This window comes from Pleurodeles waltl, chromosome 7 (genome assembly GCF_031143425.1).
Source record: "Pleurodeles waltl isolate 20211129_DDA chromosome 7, aPleWal1.hap1.20221129, whole genome shotgun sequence".
NCBI lineage: Eukaryota > Metazoa > Chordata > Amphibia > Caudata > Salamandridae > Pleurodeles > Pleurodeles waltl.
Genome location: NC_090446.1, coordinates 1,244,241,687 through 1,244,258,701, shown reverse-complemented (window position 1 = coordinate 1,244,258,701; position 17,015 = coordinate 1,244,241,687). Strand labels below are relative to the sequence as shown.

Sequence of the window (17,015 nt, the reverse complement as noted above, 5' to 3'; positions counted from 1 at the left end):
TGCAACAACACAGTGTGGCACACACATAGCACATGAACTGGCAGCTCATGGTACATTGTTCATACACCTTGATGGCACTAGTGTACCAGCACAACAGCTGCCTGACTATAGGCCTGACCTGTAGACTGTGTCTACCTGAGTCATGGGCACATGTCGCACACCCCCAACCCACCCAGAGGCAGAGCTGCAACCATTACCACCAGTGGTCACAGACAACAGGTGGTTGCAAGGACAAGGCAGACAGTTGTCACATACCTGCATCTCAGCCAAAGTAATGTTGAATCTGCTCTGCCCTGGAGTCAGCTGCATCCTCATCTTCCTCCTCCTCATCACTCCCCAGGTCCCCTTCACCAGCCACTGGTACAGCTACCTCCTCCTCTGCATTCAGCAATGTGTTCTGATGCCTCAGGGCCAGATTGTGCAGCATGCAGTAGGCCACAATGATCTGGCACATCTTCTGTGGTTTGTAGAACAGGACACTCCTGCAGACATGGAGACACCGGAACCTGGCCTTCAGCAGGCTGAAGCACCTCTCAATTACCCATCTGGTACGACCGTGAGCCTCATTGTAACGGTCCTCTGCAGCTGAAGTTGGATGCCTCACTGGTGTCAGGAGCCAGGGCAGGTTGGGATTGCCAGAGTCACCTGTGTGCACAGAGGGAAGAGGAATGTCACGACTGGGAGGGTGATAGGGCAGAGACACAAGAGTGCAGCGAGCTGAGGGGCATACATATGCAGGGGTACATACCGATGAGCCAGGCCCGGGCCCTCTGGAGTGGTGCCATCATGTGTGGGACACTGCTGTTCCACAGGATGAAGGAATCATGCACAGAACCTAGGTACCTGGCCATCACCTGGGAGATATACTGGTCCACGAGACACACCACCTGCACATTCACAGAATGGAAGTTTTTGGGGTTCCTATAGACCTGTTCACTCTTCCTGGGTGGCACCAGGGCAATGTGTTTGCCACCAACAGCCCAAATGACATTAGGGACATGTACCACACCGTAGAACACAGCCTTGACAGTGGGCAATTCTGCACTTTGGGGGAACCGGATGAAGCTGCACAATTGTTTGAGCAGGGCACATAGCACATTCCTCAGGACATTGCTAAACATGGGCTGCAACTTCCTAGCTGCCAGGCCCACGATGACCTGGGAGGAGGCTGATGCAAGGTAGTGGAGGACTGACAACATGTGCACTGTGGGAGGGATAGCATTTGGATGACGAATGGCAGGGAACGGATCCAGCTCCAACTGGGCCACCAGTTCGATGATGGTCACACGGTTCAGGCGATAGGTCTGGATGACGTGATGATCCTCCAGGTTAGCAAGATCGACTAGGGGCCTGTACACCAGTGCATTCCTCATCCTCAACCTTCCATCATACCTGGGAACAGGACAAATTTGGAATTATGTTGTGTACCATAAACTGTGTTGACGGGGTTGATGTGGCCACAGTACAGCAAATTGTCACCTATGATGCACAAATATACACACACATTACACATTGGACATGTAAAATGGCAGCCACATGTCTGCATACATGGGACAAGTGGAAGTGAGATCATCCCCCCGGCATAACACTTCATGGTGGTAGGCAATCACAACCGCCATGCAACTCACCTTTGGTTAACAATGTTGCTTATGGGAGGAAGGAGCCAATGGTGATCACTGCTGGCGGTGACGGTGATGTCCACGGTGGCCGTGACTGCCATTTCATGTGCACATGATCACAAGACTCCCAAACCTCATGCACTGAAGACCTCCACCGCATATGCTGCTGTGTTCTGACTCTGGTAGCCAAGATACCACGTCCTGCAGGAGACAGGGCCCAAGCCTTCAAGAGTTGGAGCGGCTCATGGACGGGGTCCTGCCCCTGTATGGACAGTTGTATGGGGCACGAGAGCAGAAGGTGAGCCCAATGTCATTGTCCTGTATGTGAGTTGGGCACATAGGGATGGGGACCTTGGTAGGTGGCAGTGCCAGGGATGCCACTCTACATGACTGAGTCCTTCTGTCTGCGTCACCCATGCAGGTCAGCCCCTATCAGAAGAAGGGGATTTGGTGTGCCATCGCCAAGCAACTGCAGACCTGGGGGTCCATGCCCAGGGGGGCACCCATTGCAGAAAGCATTGAGAAGATCCGAGACGTTGGGCCCAGAAGACCGTGGAGGCCCAACTGTGGACATCCTCCCTACGAGGGTCAGTGGTAGCGGGGCAGACTCATCTAATGTTGGAACTGTGTGACCAACTATTGGCTAGATGTGCTTGCCAGCTCATGGCAACAGGATGATTGGACCTGCGGTGTCAGACCATTGTAAATAGTCCTTGCCAACCACTGTGCCAGGGGTGGATCTAGGGACCTCAATCAGCTGGCAGGCACTGCACGTGTAGTGGGGTAGGTGCGCAAGTGGTCACAGTGCTACTTGACAATAGCCAAGTAGGCCTGCCAACTAGCCGTGCAGGATTCTGTTGGGTGTGCAGTCCTTCACATGCCTGTCTCAATGGCCATGGGTAGTGGGCAGGTACAGGACAGTTGTGGTGGGTATGCCACTGCTCATGTACATGTTTGCATCAGTCAGACCATCAGCGGTTGACATGTGCCTTGTTGTGGTTTCCCCCATGGTGTTCCCTAGTTGTAGGATGTGCAGGGGTGGGCATAGCGTATTGTGGCATGGCATCAAATGCTGATGTTCGACTCTGTGTCACTGTTGTGCTGGCATTGACCAATTCTCTATCTCTCTCACTCCCTCCCTGTTCTCCTCTGTCTTTGTGTGCATCAGCATAATCTGGCGAAGGAGGAGGGGCACTGGTGAGTGGGGAAGCTACAGTCCACGGGACCCAGGAGGCTGACACCAGCAGAGCAGAGGGGACGAGTGGGACAGAGGGTGAGGGGGGGTGCCAAGGGTGAGCTCAAATCGACCAGTACATCTTCTGATTCTTCCTCCAATGGATGCTCCCTGGCGGTGTTGGATCCATCTGGGACCATCCCAGCACCATCCTTGTCCGCCACCCCCCTTACCAGCACTGGCCTCCCTGTACTACCCCCCAGTTGCCCATGCCCGCAGGCCCCTCTGCCCCCGCCCCAGCCAATGAGGAAGCTACTGACTTCCTGAGGTCCATCTCTGTGGGGCAGACAACTATCATGAATGCCGTCCAGGGACTCGCATCCCAGATGCAACAGTGCAATGCGTTCCCGAAAGGCGTTCATGGTGCCTTGTCTGGCCTACAGAGATCGTTTCAGGCTCTGGCCTTCTCATTGACAGCAGCCAGTGCCCCTTCTACTTCCATCCCCCCTCCAACTACCTGTACCAATACCAACATCCCTCTCCCCTCACCCATCCAAGGCACACTCACTGACCCACATGCATCCACATCAAAAGACACGGTTTGCAAGGACAAACGTAAGCACCACAAACACCACCACCTCCATGCACACACAGAACATACACATGCAGACATGACAACTTCCACGCCCTGTACTGACTCCCCCACCACCTCCCCACTCACTGTGAGTACACCACTCACACCTGCAGTCAGCACCACATCAGTCACTGATCCAGCCATGTGTGCCCTCAAGACCACCGTCACCACATTATCTGACCCCCATTCAAGCACCCCATACACCACTGGCGCAGACACACGACTGTCAACACCCCCACATGCAGCACATTTTTCCCTACCTGCAGACACCACCCCAACATGCACTCAGACGTCCATCCTACTATCTCCCTGCATGTCCTCCCCACCTCCTCCCATTACATCTAAACGACCACACTCACCCACCCAACAGTCCCCTAGCATGCACATTTCATCCACCCACGCACCTGCACCCAAGATACCTACACGTATACACCTCACAACCATACCCACTCCCTCCACTCCCAAACGTCCTTACCTTGACCTCCCTTGTGTCCCCAAAATACATTTCCTTCGCACGTTTTCCCTATTGCCCACCACAGACCCAGTCCCTGTTCCCCCAAGCACACTGCTACCCTTCCAAAGCCCCTGCCTTCCACCTCCCAGTCCACCACTGCCCCTCGCCATGAACCTCCACCACCTGCCACTTGCGCCCCTGCACATCCACTGCCAGGCCTATGCCCATGCCCGCTCCCTCTACGTCCAAGGCCAAGCCCACTCCCTCCACTCCCAAGGCCACCCCCTCTGAGTGCAAGCCCAAGGACCTCCCTCTAAGCCCAGGCACAAAGGACCCCTCTCCAAGCCCAAACATTCCCCACCCCACCCTTGAGGTGCCTGCATACACCATTGATGCCCCTGCACTTTGCAGAGGACTGCACTTTGCAGAGTCAAGTTGGGGTGTCACCTTGTGCACAGTGTACTCAGCACACTGTGGAAATTTTGGACTGGCCCTTGGGCCTGTGTGTTCATTGTTTGTTCAAATGTTACCTTTTATTATACATTAGCCGCACAACACTGTTAGTGTTGATGGTACCTACCTAGTCCTGGCTTTCCTTCCACATGTATCTGTGGTGGTTGTGAGTATTAGCATGTACGGGTGTGTTGGTATGGGTGTTTGCGTGTGTGTGTGGGAGTGGCTTCACGTGTCGGGTGTGTGTTGTGTGTGTGTACTAACGTCGATCCCTCCAGTGTGTGCTAGACTGGTATATTTATGGTTGGTATCTTGGTCACCATCGCTGGTCCAGGAGTTGCATGGCCACGTATTGGGAGGAGTTGCAATTTGCATGCCATGGTGCCTACGGACGTTCCTTTGTTCCTGAAGATCGGTGTTCCCTTTTATATTGTTCGTTTCTGCCAGGCTTTTGGTGGCGGTTGGTCCGCCTCGGAAATCCTGGCACTGTGCAAGCTTGTAATATGGTCGTGGGATACTACCTGACCGCCGGCCTGAAGATGGCTGCCGCACCAGCCCATCCACTGTGGTTGTTCAAACAGTAACTTGGCTGTGTTCTGCAGGTGCCTTCCTTGTGATATGACAGACTTCACCACCGGGCCTGCGGCGGTGTGTCTGCCAACTCCACTGCAGCAGTACGCTCACCACTATACTAGTAATGAAGGCCAATGTCTCAAGTGACATTGCCATTTACACAATTAGTAATATCACTAGTATATCACATTAAATAAATCATTTGTGGCAGCTGTTAACAACCACATTTTCTGATATTGGAAACCCTTGTATATGGATAGACACAAATTGCTCAGCAGCAATTAAATAAAGTTAGGGAAAATGGTTCATGTTTAGCCTTCCATGATCAGGTTAAGGGGCTAATCTGTAGGACCATCACTGCTAGAACTTTGCTCCATTGCCCTCTGCCAGGTTGGACAGCTGGCATGGAAATTCCTTCCACCAGAACAATAGGGGTTTGCACCCCAGCCTTTTTGCACAATAGAGTGCCTATTTTCCTCACAATGGTCCTGAGTCATTAATGGTATGGAGGGTGGGTAAAATAGACCAACTCTTTATTTTCTGATAACCCTTCCCTGGTGACCATTTCTTGACTAAAGAATGTTTGTCATAATGAGAGATTGGCCCAGGTTAGTTTGCAAGTATGAGAGAGGTTTTACCATGTTAGGTATCCTTGTATTTTGAACCTTTCTGAGGCTTAAAAAACACACATTCAGTAGTTATGTTAATAGATGATTTTTCATAAACTATGGCAATGATGTAAAACAAGATACCGCTGAAACCTGCTAGATATTGTGAACTAGGCAACCACAGCTTTTCACAGTGGGCTCTCACAATCTTGTACATGATTAGGGGTGGGAACGTTTAGATTTAATCTGTGAAGTGGTGCAAATCTAGGAAATTTTCCAGAGACCGCTGACCTTCATGGTTACTCCAACCTCAAAGATTCGGCTACTGTGTGACACATGCACAAGAACATTTCCAGATATGCCAATAATGAAAGGCGGGACTTTCCATGACACTGAATCATTTGGGGTGGGGCACTGTCCAACGACAAAAGGGATTTCAGACTTATGACCACAAGGTATACTTGGTAGGGAAGCTCCTAACCTTCAATTGTAGCAGACATTAAAAATGTCAGTGTTTAGTATCCAAGAAGTGTAGGTTTTATTTGCTACCACTTGCAGCCCTGATTAGTAGGAAGAACATTTTCTCAGAATCGTGTAGATGTAAACCTACCCTATTTTCTATCCCCTTTTTGTTTAGTAATAATTGTATCTTTGCGTGCTTTGCACTTTCAAAATTGTACACAATATTTTTGCAAATTTGTGAGACAAAACTAATATACCTCTGAGTAGGAAAATGATTTACAGAATTTTGGGGAGGTAACCATTTTATGAACAAGAGTAGAATGTGATAATATTTTCAAAGCTGAGCCTTTTACTCAATCTGCCATTTCTTAATGTTGTTCATGATATATACAGGGTGCAATGCAGTCAATGGACATTTTTATAGAAAACTTTTTTCTGGAGCCATAGGGTATGGCAGAGTGATTATACCCCTCGACTAGGGAGGGCTCTCAGATCTTCATGAATGCACATGGAATATATACTATATGTCAAACCAAATAATATAGATCTGCTTGTCAACTCTATCCCAAATATAACAGGGCAGATGTAAGTGCCCTGGCGCCATTTTAACACCACATTAGTGTCATTTTTATATGCTAATTTGGCATTAAAAGGCCAAAAAACGCCACGCCATATTTACAAAGTGGTGCAATGCATGCACAGCAACACTTTGTATCCCTTTGCACTACATTATGCCAGTGCCAGATATAATGTATGCAAAGGGTGCATTTCCCCGTGAGGAGGGGCCATTAAAATGGTGCAAACAAGTCTGCTAGATTTTGTTGAGTCATTTTTTTCCAGCACTCTTAACCCCTGCTCAGAGCAGGTATTAAAAGGAGGCTTCCATTGGTTACAAAGGGCCTCTGGGTGCTTTGCAGAATTAGCGCCAACATTTTTTAATGCTAATCCTGCAAACTGCCAGACTAGCATAAAAAATTCTGACCCTAGTCCTCTAACAACCACTATGGTGTGCTGTATGTTAAATACGGTGCACACACAGTGGTGTTAGGGGGACTCTAAGGGGTGCAAGAAAAAAGGTGCTGCACTGTGTGCAGCGCCACTTTTCTTAAATATGCTCAAACATATGTTGTCCATGCTCTATAGGTGACAGACAGTCCCACTGTCCTAGAGTCTGCTTGACAAGCCTTCCTGCTGAGCTAGTAACTTTGAGAACATATTTCTGTAGGTCATGACGTGACAACTTCTCATGTGCTACAGCTCATTCCAAATAGCTTTAGTCCTACACTGTTGTTTTGCCCAGACTGTTAAGAACATGCTCTGCTATTCCCACTTCTACTGCCTGTAGCAATTCCTAGCAGGCTATGAACACAGGGAGTAGCCACAATGCCCTGTTCCACATGTCAATGCTCATTTGGACTTCGGTTATGTTGACTCTGGTGACATTTGGGCACAGCAGCTGCCTTTAATCATATTTTCTGACAAGTATTGTTCCACAAAGTACTCACTACTCATGGAATTTGGGTTGCAGCTTTTACATTCTAATCTACTGCCTAGCAGATTCTATTGGACATGGTTAGGTGTTGTGCCCAGCATTCTCTGTTCACATAGAATCACAAAGATCAGTGTTCTGGGGCCACTACCCTTGCCCTCAAAAACTCCTGAATGTGGTCTTCAGCCATTTTCTAGAGTCTTTAGTCTGCTGATGTGATCAGTGGCCATTCCAAGCGACTAGCTCCTCTATCATCACTGCCCATTATGTAGGGCCAACAGTTATGCACACAGTGCCCATTGGGTACAAGACATGGACTTCAGCCAACTGTTTTTACTCATTACCAGTCCCTGCAATACTAAAAGCTTTATCGCTTAAAAAGCAGTTTTTGCATTCTTGCTTTCAGTTTTTTGAGGATGGATTTCTGGTCCCTTCTCTTTAAACCTTGAAAGATCAGATATTCTTTATTTAGGTGACTGTACACAGTAGTAGCATGAATCGGTTCTATGGGGTACGAGATGGGGTACCAGAGCTAGGGCACAGCCCATAGATAAACTGCATTCACATTATACAGTGATAATGGTAACCCTTTAAAATGAGGGTTCATGTTAGAGTCAGTGTCAGCACTGGAGTCTATGTCAGAGACTGGGTTAGGATAAGTTTAAAGTTCCAGGTTTAATAGCACAAGGGAGTGGAATGTTAATGCAGACTGGCTCTCAATACTGTAGCAAAGAATAGATATGTACTTTAGTTTGTGAACCTAAAGGTCTTCTTTAGAAATCAGTTTCCGATGTCAGAATCAGAATTCAGTTTGTCAACTGGTTCATGAACTCAGACGTCTCTAGAATTCTATGTATTGCTGCCTTAATTTTCTAATAGAAAATCTGAATAGATTTACTCCTAACCAGTAAAGGAGGGTAAGTTTAACAAAACTTTCAAGTTTGATACAGTACATTCAGTAATTTCTGCAAATATTCATATGGGAACTTCAATACCCCCTATAAATGTTCCAATCATTAAGAAATCTGCACAACACAAATCTAGCAAACAAGTAGAATCAATCCCACAAACATTTTGCACGATCATTATATAGGCAAAGTGATTAACGAGTAGTAGTTTTCCTAAGCACTATCACTTGTGCATATTCACAAGTGATAGTGCTTAATTTGTAAAAAAAAAATAAGTGCCAGGGCCCTCATCAGAGGCCACTGTAGCTTGTCCCACACATAGATCCTGGAAGTGCTGCCAATGATAAGATTAACACACCCACTAACTGTCATAGTTGTACAAGTGTGACTTTTCAGACTACTGCAATCAATCAGATATTAGTAGAGTGCAACTTATCACCCGGGGGGTCTCAAGGTGCTGAAGGGGGATACGGGCCAGGTCTTGAGGTCAATCCTGAACTGATCCAGTGAGAGTGACTGCCTGAGGTGAAGTGGCAGTGTGTTCCGGGTCCGCACGACAAGGTAGGAGAAGGATTTTCCTCCAGCTGCGTTCTTCCAGATCCTATGGATAGTGGTGAGGGCCAGTTGAGCAGAGTGGAGATGCCTGGGGGTGCATAGAAGGAGATGCAGTGGTTGAGGTAGGCAGGTCTGATGTTGTGAAGGGCCTTGTAAGCATGTGTCAGGAGTTTGAAAGTGATACGTTTGTTGATGGGGAGATAGTGTAGGTCTCTCAGGTGGGTGGAGATGTGTCTGTGGCGGGGGATATCCAGGATGGCCACGGTGTTCTGTATTCTCTGGAGTCATATTTGGAGTTTCTTGTTGATGCTGTCATAGAGTGTGTCGGCGTAGTCAAGTTTACTGCTGACGAGTGTATGGGTGACTGTTCTTCTTGAGTCGATGGGGTCCACATGAAAATCTTCCAGAGTAGGCAGAGTGTGTGGAAGCACGAGGATGAGACAGTGTTGACTTCATGGGTAATTGAGAGTGAGGAGTTGAGAATGATGCCGAGGTTGCATGCTTGGTTAGTAGGAGATGGTCAGTTCTGAGGGCAGTGGGACACCAGGAATCCTCCCAGTTGGTGGGGGTGGGGCCCAGCATGAGGATCTTCATCTTATCTGAGTTGGGCTTGAGGCAGCTGTCTTTTGTCCAGTTGGCAACTGCCTTCATTCCATTGTGAAAGTTGCTTTTAGCTGTCAATGGTTTGTCAGTAAGGGAGAGAATTAGCTGTGTGTTGTCAGCGTATGAGATGATGTTGAGCCTGTGGTGTCTGACGACCTTGGAGAGCGGGATCATGTAGACATTAAAGAGGGTGGGACTCAGAGAGGAGCCCTGGGGTACTTTTCAGTTGGTTTCCATAGGTTTCAAGGTGAAAGGTGGGAGCCTAACTTTCTGGGTTCAGCTGGTGAGGAAGGAGTGGGTCCACTCCAGGACTTTTCCACTGATGCCAACGTCATTTAGTCTGGTGAACAAGGTGGTGTGGGAGACAGTGTTGAAAGCAGTGGAGAGGACGAGGAGGATGAGGGCAGCTCCTTCACTGTGGTCTGGTAGGGTGCGTATGTCATCCGTGGCAGCTAGGTGTGCATTTCCAGTGTTGTGGTTGCTCCTGAATCCAGATTGGGAGGAATCTAGGATGTGGTTTGTCTCGATGAACTGTGTGAGCTGTGTGTGGAAAAGGGAGAGCAGTGAGATTGGTCTGTAGTTCTTCAGCTCTGTTGGGTTGGTGGAAGGCTTCTTCAGTGGGGGTTTATCTCCATGTGTTTCTATTCATCCGGGAAGGTGGCAGTCTCGATCAAGAGGCTGATGATATAGCATAGTTCGAGTGTGGTGGTGGTGCCGGCTTGGTTGAAGAAGTGCTAGAGGCATGGGTACAAGGGTATCCCTGAGTGGATGGTATGCATGAGCATCCTCTAAGCTACGAGAATGGCTTAGGCAGCCGATAAAAGCCATTTTTGATGTATATTGCGTTAATTAACAACTGTTATTGTGCTCATTTCTAAATTAGACAGGCCCTAGTGTTGGCCATTAAGTTTTGAGAAAGCTAAAAAGAATGAGGGCAAATGTAAGATCATTTGGTTAGCAATTGCAGAAATCAACCAAGCAATGGATAGGTGAGAAGAATGTTGGTATAAGATATAATGCTACAATGCATCAAGGGCCTAAGATGAATACTGTTATTTTCCAGGTCATCACACTTCTCTTATGTACTCTTTCCTATAACTCTCCAAAATCCAAATTAGGGCTACAACTCTCATGTTAATTGCCTGCACACTTTTACCATTACAACTTTCACCACTATTAAATCTGTGCACACTTTGCAACGTGGATATCCTTGTCCTGCTGGTCATTTTTCTTCTCTCTGTGATCAAGAACTCGAATGTGTCCTGTATTTTAGCACCTGATAAATGCCACATCTGCCAGTAATAGTATTTGCCAGATGGGCAATTAGTTAGGTTACGCCTTATTTTTTGTTACAGAACTGGCAAACATATGTATTATGAACTTAAAACCATCACATAAAAAAGGCAGGCATAAAAAATAATTATATGTAAGACACATTTTGCACAGGGGGTGAATTAAATTTAGCTCGATAAAACCAAAATCAAACTTTCAAGAGACGTCTGAAATAATTTTTATACTGGGGTTAGCACAGGAAACGTTACAGCTGGGCTGTTTTGCTTTACTATATATATTATTAAAGAAAAACATAAAGAAGGGTCTAGGAGATCAGCAGTGCGGCAGTTAACATGAAACTCAGTACATTAACTTGACACAAGAGCGTGGAAATAAGACTCCTTTTTTAGATCAAGCTCCCATTCAGTGAAAGAATTATCAGTGGCTACAACTCGTTCTATGATATAACATCCTTGCTGTTAATCTCTCCTGGTTCGGATCCAAGGCCCTGTATCTGACTGCATTATACTAAGCAGACTCCAAGTTAATTTACAGTTAGGCTGGTTTTAAAGGTCAAACGCGATGCTGTAGCTACATATTCTAGTGAGCTGCACATCCTACAAATTCTCTTTGATGCACTACAACCTAGAAACAATGTTCCCTGTTTTTCCACTATGTGTAGGTCGTGTTTTCCTCCATGATATCTCAAAAGTGTGAGCTGCAAAGCCAAAAATGACGGCTCAAGATGTTCTAAAATGCCAAAATATTCAATAAGAAAAAATGTTTTGTTTTAGACAAAAATTATCCGAAGCGGAACATATTGGTAGGGATCATGGAAAGGTCATGTTTTTTCTTGGTGAGAACAAGTGTGAGAAACTGAGAAATGTTCGTGTTCTTTCAAGATCGTCTTCCAAACCGAGAGAAATAAACCTCTCAAGAGTTTTAGCCCAGACATAAAAGCCACACTCAGTACTGGCCCATGTCTGGGGAACAATGAAGTAAAATGAGTCAAACGAATTGCATTGGTCTTGTGTCAGGTATTTTTTATGAGTTTTGTGTTGCAATGATGGGCTTATGAGCCATTTCCTGAGGAACATCCAATTTTTTTACAGGACTACGATCCTCTTGATATGTGTAGAACTTGCAATGTCTGGGACTTAACTTTTATTTAGTATGTGTAATTAGTCTTCAATGCCACAGGTAAGCAAGCACTTGTAACACAGAATGGCTTACAACAGCACAATAGGAAAGTAAGATGGAAGACTATTATTTATTTGACATTATTTTCCACTCGATTTGATGGATGAACTGATGAAACCTAAAGTTCAAGTGCTGTTGGCTGTTTTTCTCCCGTTAGTGACCCGCCTTTTTAGTGACAGTGAGATAATTCTATGCCTACATTATTCAGGATAAAAGAAGTCATGTAGGGCCTAATTACGAGTTTGGCAGTGTTGTGACCGCCAAACTCGTGGCAGCAGTCAGACCACCGCCAGATTACGACCATGGAGGTCGGATCGGCAGGTGACAGTCACCACCGCTAGTTTCATGGATCCCAACTACTTGGTGGCGGACTGAGTCGTGGTCATCCACGGTGGAGCAGAGTTCAGCACCTCTGTGTTGATCACAAGTCAACTTTCCGCCAGCCTTTTCATGGCAGGGTCCCGTGTTTGATGCAGCACTGTAAGTGACCAAGGCTATGCCCAGATATGGGTCCCTTGCTCAGTGGACCACTATAACTGAGCTACACACCTCTGAACAGTCCCAAGAAGGGCAAAACCGGGCTAGGGTTGATTGTATTCCAGTTCAGGGAGGACCTGGCTTGGCAGTACAGGCTAGAGCAGGGGCAAGACTAATTTGTGTAAGGCTTGATCTAATCAGAGGTGGCATGGTTGGCAAAAGAACAATGGGTGGGAATACTACCCTTAGCAATTTCCAGAGGGTAGGCTCATTACAAGCATCTTTACATTACCTTTTGCATTCTTGAGCTAATTTGCATTAGCCTTCAGCTTCCAATCTCTGAGTGTTCAACACTGAATGAGGAATGGACATTGCTCACTGAGCAGCAGGAGACAGGGGCTTGGGTGTGCAGAGGTATTTCTGTTTCTCTGGCAGGATGACCATGTGGACAGTGCCTAAAAACTCAACTTCAAACAAGCATTGCCTTGTCACAGGCAGATATTCAATGACACTTGCAGAGGCCCCTAGTTGGTTCTCCTAGGCAGGAAGGCTTCAATCACAGTGGGAAGAGAGCAGCCCCTAAACTGGTTTGACATGACCAAATAGGAGGGGTTGCTCATTTTCCTGGCCATACACATGGGCTCTACACATGGGGAGAAATGTTTCATCATTTTGGATTTAGGCTATGGGGACACTGTGAGATTCTTTTCAAGAGAGAACACAGAAAATCCTGTCAAAGTGCATAGGGTAATACCTGGAAATGTTTACCCCATTAGTTAGGGAGGGGTCACCCCCAACTGCAAGCTGGTGTCAATCATACTATTGGCATCCCCAGGACCCTCTTCTGATCACTACCGGTCTTGTGGAAACTCAGAAAAGGACTTAAACTGCTCTGTGAGACCTGAGAAGAGCCCTGGAAGACTGGACCAGTTCTCTCTCTTGTCCCTAGGACAAAGAAGTAGACTCCAGGGATCATAAGGCTGGCCACCTGCTCAAGGTACAGTGACACAACAAGCTACAAGAGGCCTTTCCTGCAACTGTCCAGTTGACCAGTTCCAAATGTACCTGCTCTGGATCCTGGTGGTGGCATCTGCTGGAGTGAGTGTTGATACCCAAGTGCTGTTCCAGAGGTCCAGTGACCCAGAGCTGTGTCAAAGTGAACTCTAAGGCCTTGAGAATCTTGGAACTTAGATTTGTTTTAGCATCAAAGCCCTCCAAAGGACTGGGACAAACATGCCAAACCAATCGGACTAAGGTACATAGCTGTTCTCCCCTCTGTGAGCTTCACCACAGCAGTAAATACAATTCACTGGGATCTTGAAGAAAAAGTATCTGGCCTCATGGGCATTCTTCGGGTATAGTCTGTAACCTTTCCCCAATGGAAGAATGTAAGCTCTTAAAAGTGACTGTTGGCCTCATTATGAGTCTTCAGCTTGTCCGACCATCAGACTTGTAGTGAGGAGACTGCCGCGGAGCTGGTGGTCTCTCCACCAACCCCATTACAAGGTTTTCACTGGGACGACCAGTGGAACCCAAGGTTTCTGACGGTCAGCCCAGTAGAAACTGTGCTGCAGCATTGGTCTCGGCTCCACATGGAGCCGAGGCCAATGTCGTTGCACAGGGGGGCCGCCAGCACCCTCCGAATGCATACTGTTTGCAAATCCCGAGCACTGGCTTACCAGTAACCTTTCCATGGTTGGCAGACTGCCATGAAATGGCTGGCGGTAAGTAACGTTGTAACTAGCCAGGCAGTGCTGCACTCAGGGCTGCACTGGCCAATTACAACTTAGACAGCCGCTAGACCATCAAGAACCATGTTCCTGGCAGAAGCGGTGGTCCCCTGGGGGTTTGACCAACAGGGGCGTAATGCAGTGGTCAGACTGCCACAGTTGCGGTGGTCCAACAGTGACCGCGCGGCTTGAAGTCTCATAATCGGGCCCTAAGTGCAAACATAGAAATGTTCACTGGGCAAAGGCACCAAACGTATCCAACTGGTGAGTGACCTTCTTTACGCATACAAGTTGAATTTCCCCTCCTCTGAAGCTTTCCTGAAAAAGTCAACAGCTTTACCAGACCTCGTTGGATGGCTATCCAACCTCATGGAGCCCCACTTAGCCACAGCCTGCTGCTTTGATGGACTAAGGATTTTGAACTCCTATTTCAGAGACTAAGGGGTCGATTATAAGTTTGACAATCAGACCGCCAGTCTGCTGCAGTGGTGGTCCCTAGAAGACATATGCAGGTTGAATGGCCAACCGAATCTACATTTTTCTGCCTGCCAGCGGCGTAGCAGACTGCAATGCTGGTGGTGCATACTCTGTCACCACCATGGCCACGGCCAACTGCCAAGCCTATTACAAAAACACAGCTGACATGATGACCCCCTTGTGGTGGTTAGCTGACGGAATTTGGCCGTCGGAGTACACTCACAGCAAAAGCACCAGAAGAGTGCCCATTGAATGGATTAAAAAACAACAGAGCTGACATTCACTGGCCAAGTGGGCATACCTGCAAATCACACTATAAAACACACTCCAATGCAGATCAGCAAGACAGAGACCACACTTCTTTTTTTCATTTTTGTTACATAAGGCAGCCCTTTCTTTCCATCCCGTTTTACAACTTTCACACACTTCTTCTCACTTTTTTCCCAATATCACTTGTCTTGAATAGTCAGTCACTGTCACCCACTTTAATTTACAGTCATGTCACGCCCCAAAAATCCACCTTTTTCATAGGATCAGTTTAGAGTCATGATAGATGAAGCCATAAGAGTAGAGCCACAATTCTTTGGATCCCAAGTCCAACATATGGCGAAGGATGGTCAACAGAGCTAATGTTGTAGGCACAAAGATGGATGTTAGAAATAGGTGGAAAGACCTTAGGGGGAAAGTGCCTTCCCTGACTTCCAGGCAACACATGGAGGCCCATAAAACTGGTGGTGGTCCCCCAGTGCTCCATTACAACTCTTTTCCTGGGAGGAAAAGCTCTTGGTCATCCTGCATGTTGAGGGCTTGAGAGGAATAGCTGGGGGAGAGGAATTCGGAATGTCACACCACAAAAACTATCACAAAACTTCAAAGTCCTGTATGCTCACATCTCAGATTTTGCCATTGTGTTGTTCATCTACTTTCATAACCTGCAAAACCCAAAGTATCAGAGATGCAGATGGTAGATTGTCAATGTGGGTTGTCCTACATAACATCACATGCATCAATCGCCATTACATGCCATATGTTGGAATGGGGTCTGTAAGTGTTTTCAAAAGCCATCCCAGGATCCATGGTATGTGTCAACATGTAAATGTATGGTCCAAACCAACTGCAGTTTGGCACCAGGTATGTTAGACTAAACATTTGTCAAGTGTTAGAAGGTAGAGAGAGTTACATGATTACAACTATCATGAGGCCCTCTTTCTGTAACTCAATTCAAGAGTCCATTGTACACTTGCACAAAGATACCTGCCATGTCCCAACTGATGTTCATTTATCACGGACTGAGCAATCTACATATAATGCTTAACTCTGAGATGTGTATAAAAGCCTAGCTTGATGTTGTCCTGATATCCCCAAATGACACTATTGATGCCATGAGTGACATCTCACAAACTGTGCACATTAAGTAGTTGCAAGACATTAAGCTACTTCAGCTGATTGGAAGTGACAGGTAACCCATCAACTCTACACTGCTCACATGATGTATACTGCTACATATAGAGCCAAGTTGTGTGTTTGCCTGTAGCTTATACAACTAGGCCTTGGAATGGTCAAATACAGGTTACTGCTCCACTGTGTTGGCTTAACTGTTTGTTAGATGTCATGTTCATTCGTTAATCCAAAATGCAAATGATCAGCACATCTAATAGCTGCTCAATCCTAATAGTTTTTGCAAATGTCTTGTCAACAACGTAAATACCATGGAAATATCTCACAACCCTACCTATTAACATTTTCCTTGTTCTCTACTTACTGTGACACTAAGCATTTGGATGTAGATTCCATACTTCCACCAATAACAATGTACTCTATTTATCAACAGGTCGAACTAGCAGTGCACCTGAGTAGACATTGCCCACTGAACAGACTCCCAACCAACCCCCAGATGAAGCCCTCAGGGACGACAATGTGGATGACAGTGCTGGTACATCTTGTCAGCCTGGTCAGATGGCAACAGTGAGTCTCACTGTTCCCACATCAATCCCTCCCACCCCAGCTGCTGCAACATCTCAGCCATCAACATACCCCCAACCTGTGTACCAAGCATAGTTAGTACAATTGTGTGCCTCTGAATCCTGGATCCTGAAGTGCAAATCACCACCCCTGACACAGAGGGTCTGGGACACAGTTTGAGAGAGCACCCTGGGGCAAGGGAACAGGCATGTTGGGGTACGGTCCATGGGAGGGATACTGTGGGCTGCCAGATTGAGGCCACTCGGGCCACTCATGACCAGGACACCATCCAGCCAAGTCTTGGGGGTCTATCAGGATTCCCAAGACATGATGGGCCAGGTAGTAACTAAACGGGAAATCAAGCA

The 17,015-nt window shown here is 47.0% G+C and overlaps 1 protein-coding gene across 1 annotated transcript; it reads right to left on the bottom strand.

The window, feature by feature from the left end:
* Positions 1-262: 262 nt before the first annotated feature.
* On the bottom strand, positions 263-1,720 carry LOC138247010 (putative nuclease HARBI1). The gene is made up of 3 exons (XM_069201760.1): positions 1,629-1,720; positions 749-1,392; positions 263-645 (listed from the first exon to the last, which is right to left on the bottom strand). Exons 1-3 carry the CDS (start codon positions 1,718-1,720, stop codon positions 263-265), a joined length of 1,119 nt encoding a protein of 372 aa, XP_069057861.1.
* Between the last annotated feature and the right edge of the window lie 15,295 nt (positions 1,721-17,015).

What these genes read in the sequence shown, in the direction of transcription:
- LOC138247010 (XM_069201760.1), bottom strand. Translation starts at nt 1,720, where the DNA reads ATGGCAGTCACGGCCACCGTGGACATCACCGTCACCGCCAGCAGTGAT. An exon ending in AGCAACATTGTTAACCAAAG is followed by an intron (nt 1,393 to 1,628) that starts GTGAGTTGCATG and finishes TCCTGTTCCCAG; the next exon opens with GTATGATGGAAGGTTGAGGA. An exon ending in GGCCCGGGCCTGGCTCATCG is followed by an intron (nt 646 to 748) that starts GTATGTACCCCT and finishes CTGTGCACACAG; the next exon opens with GTGACTCTGGCAATCCCAAC.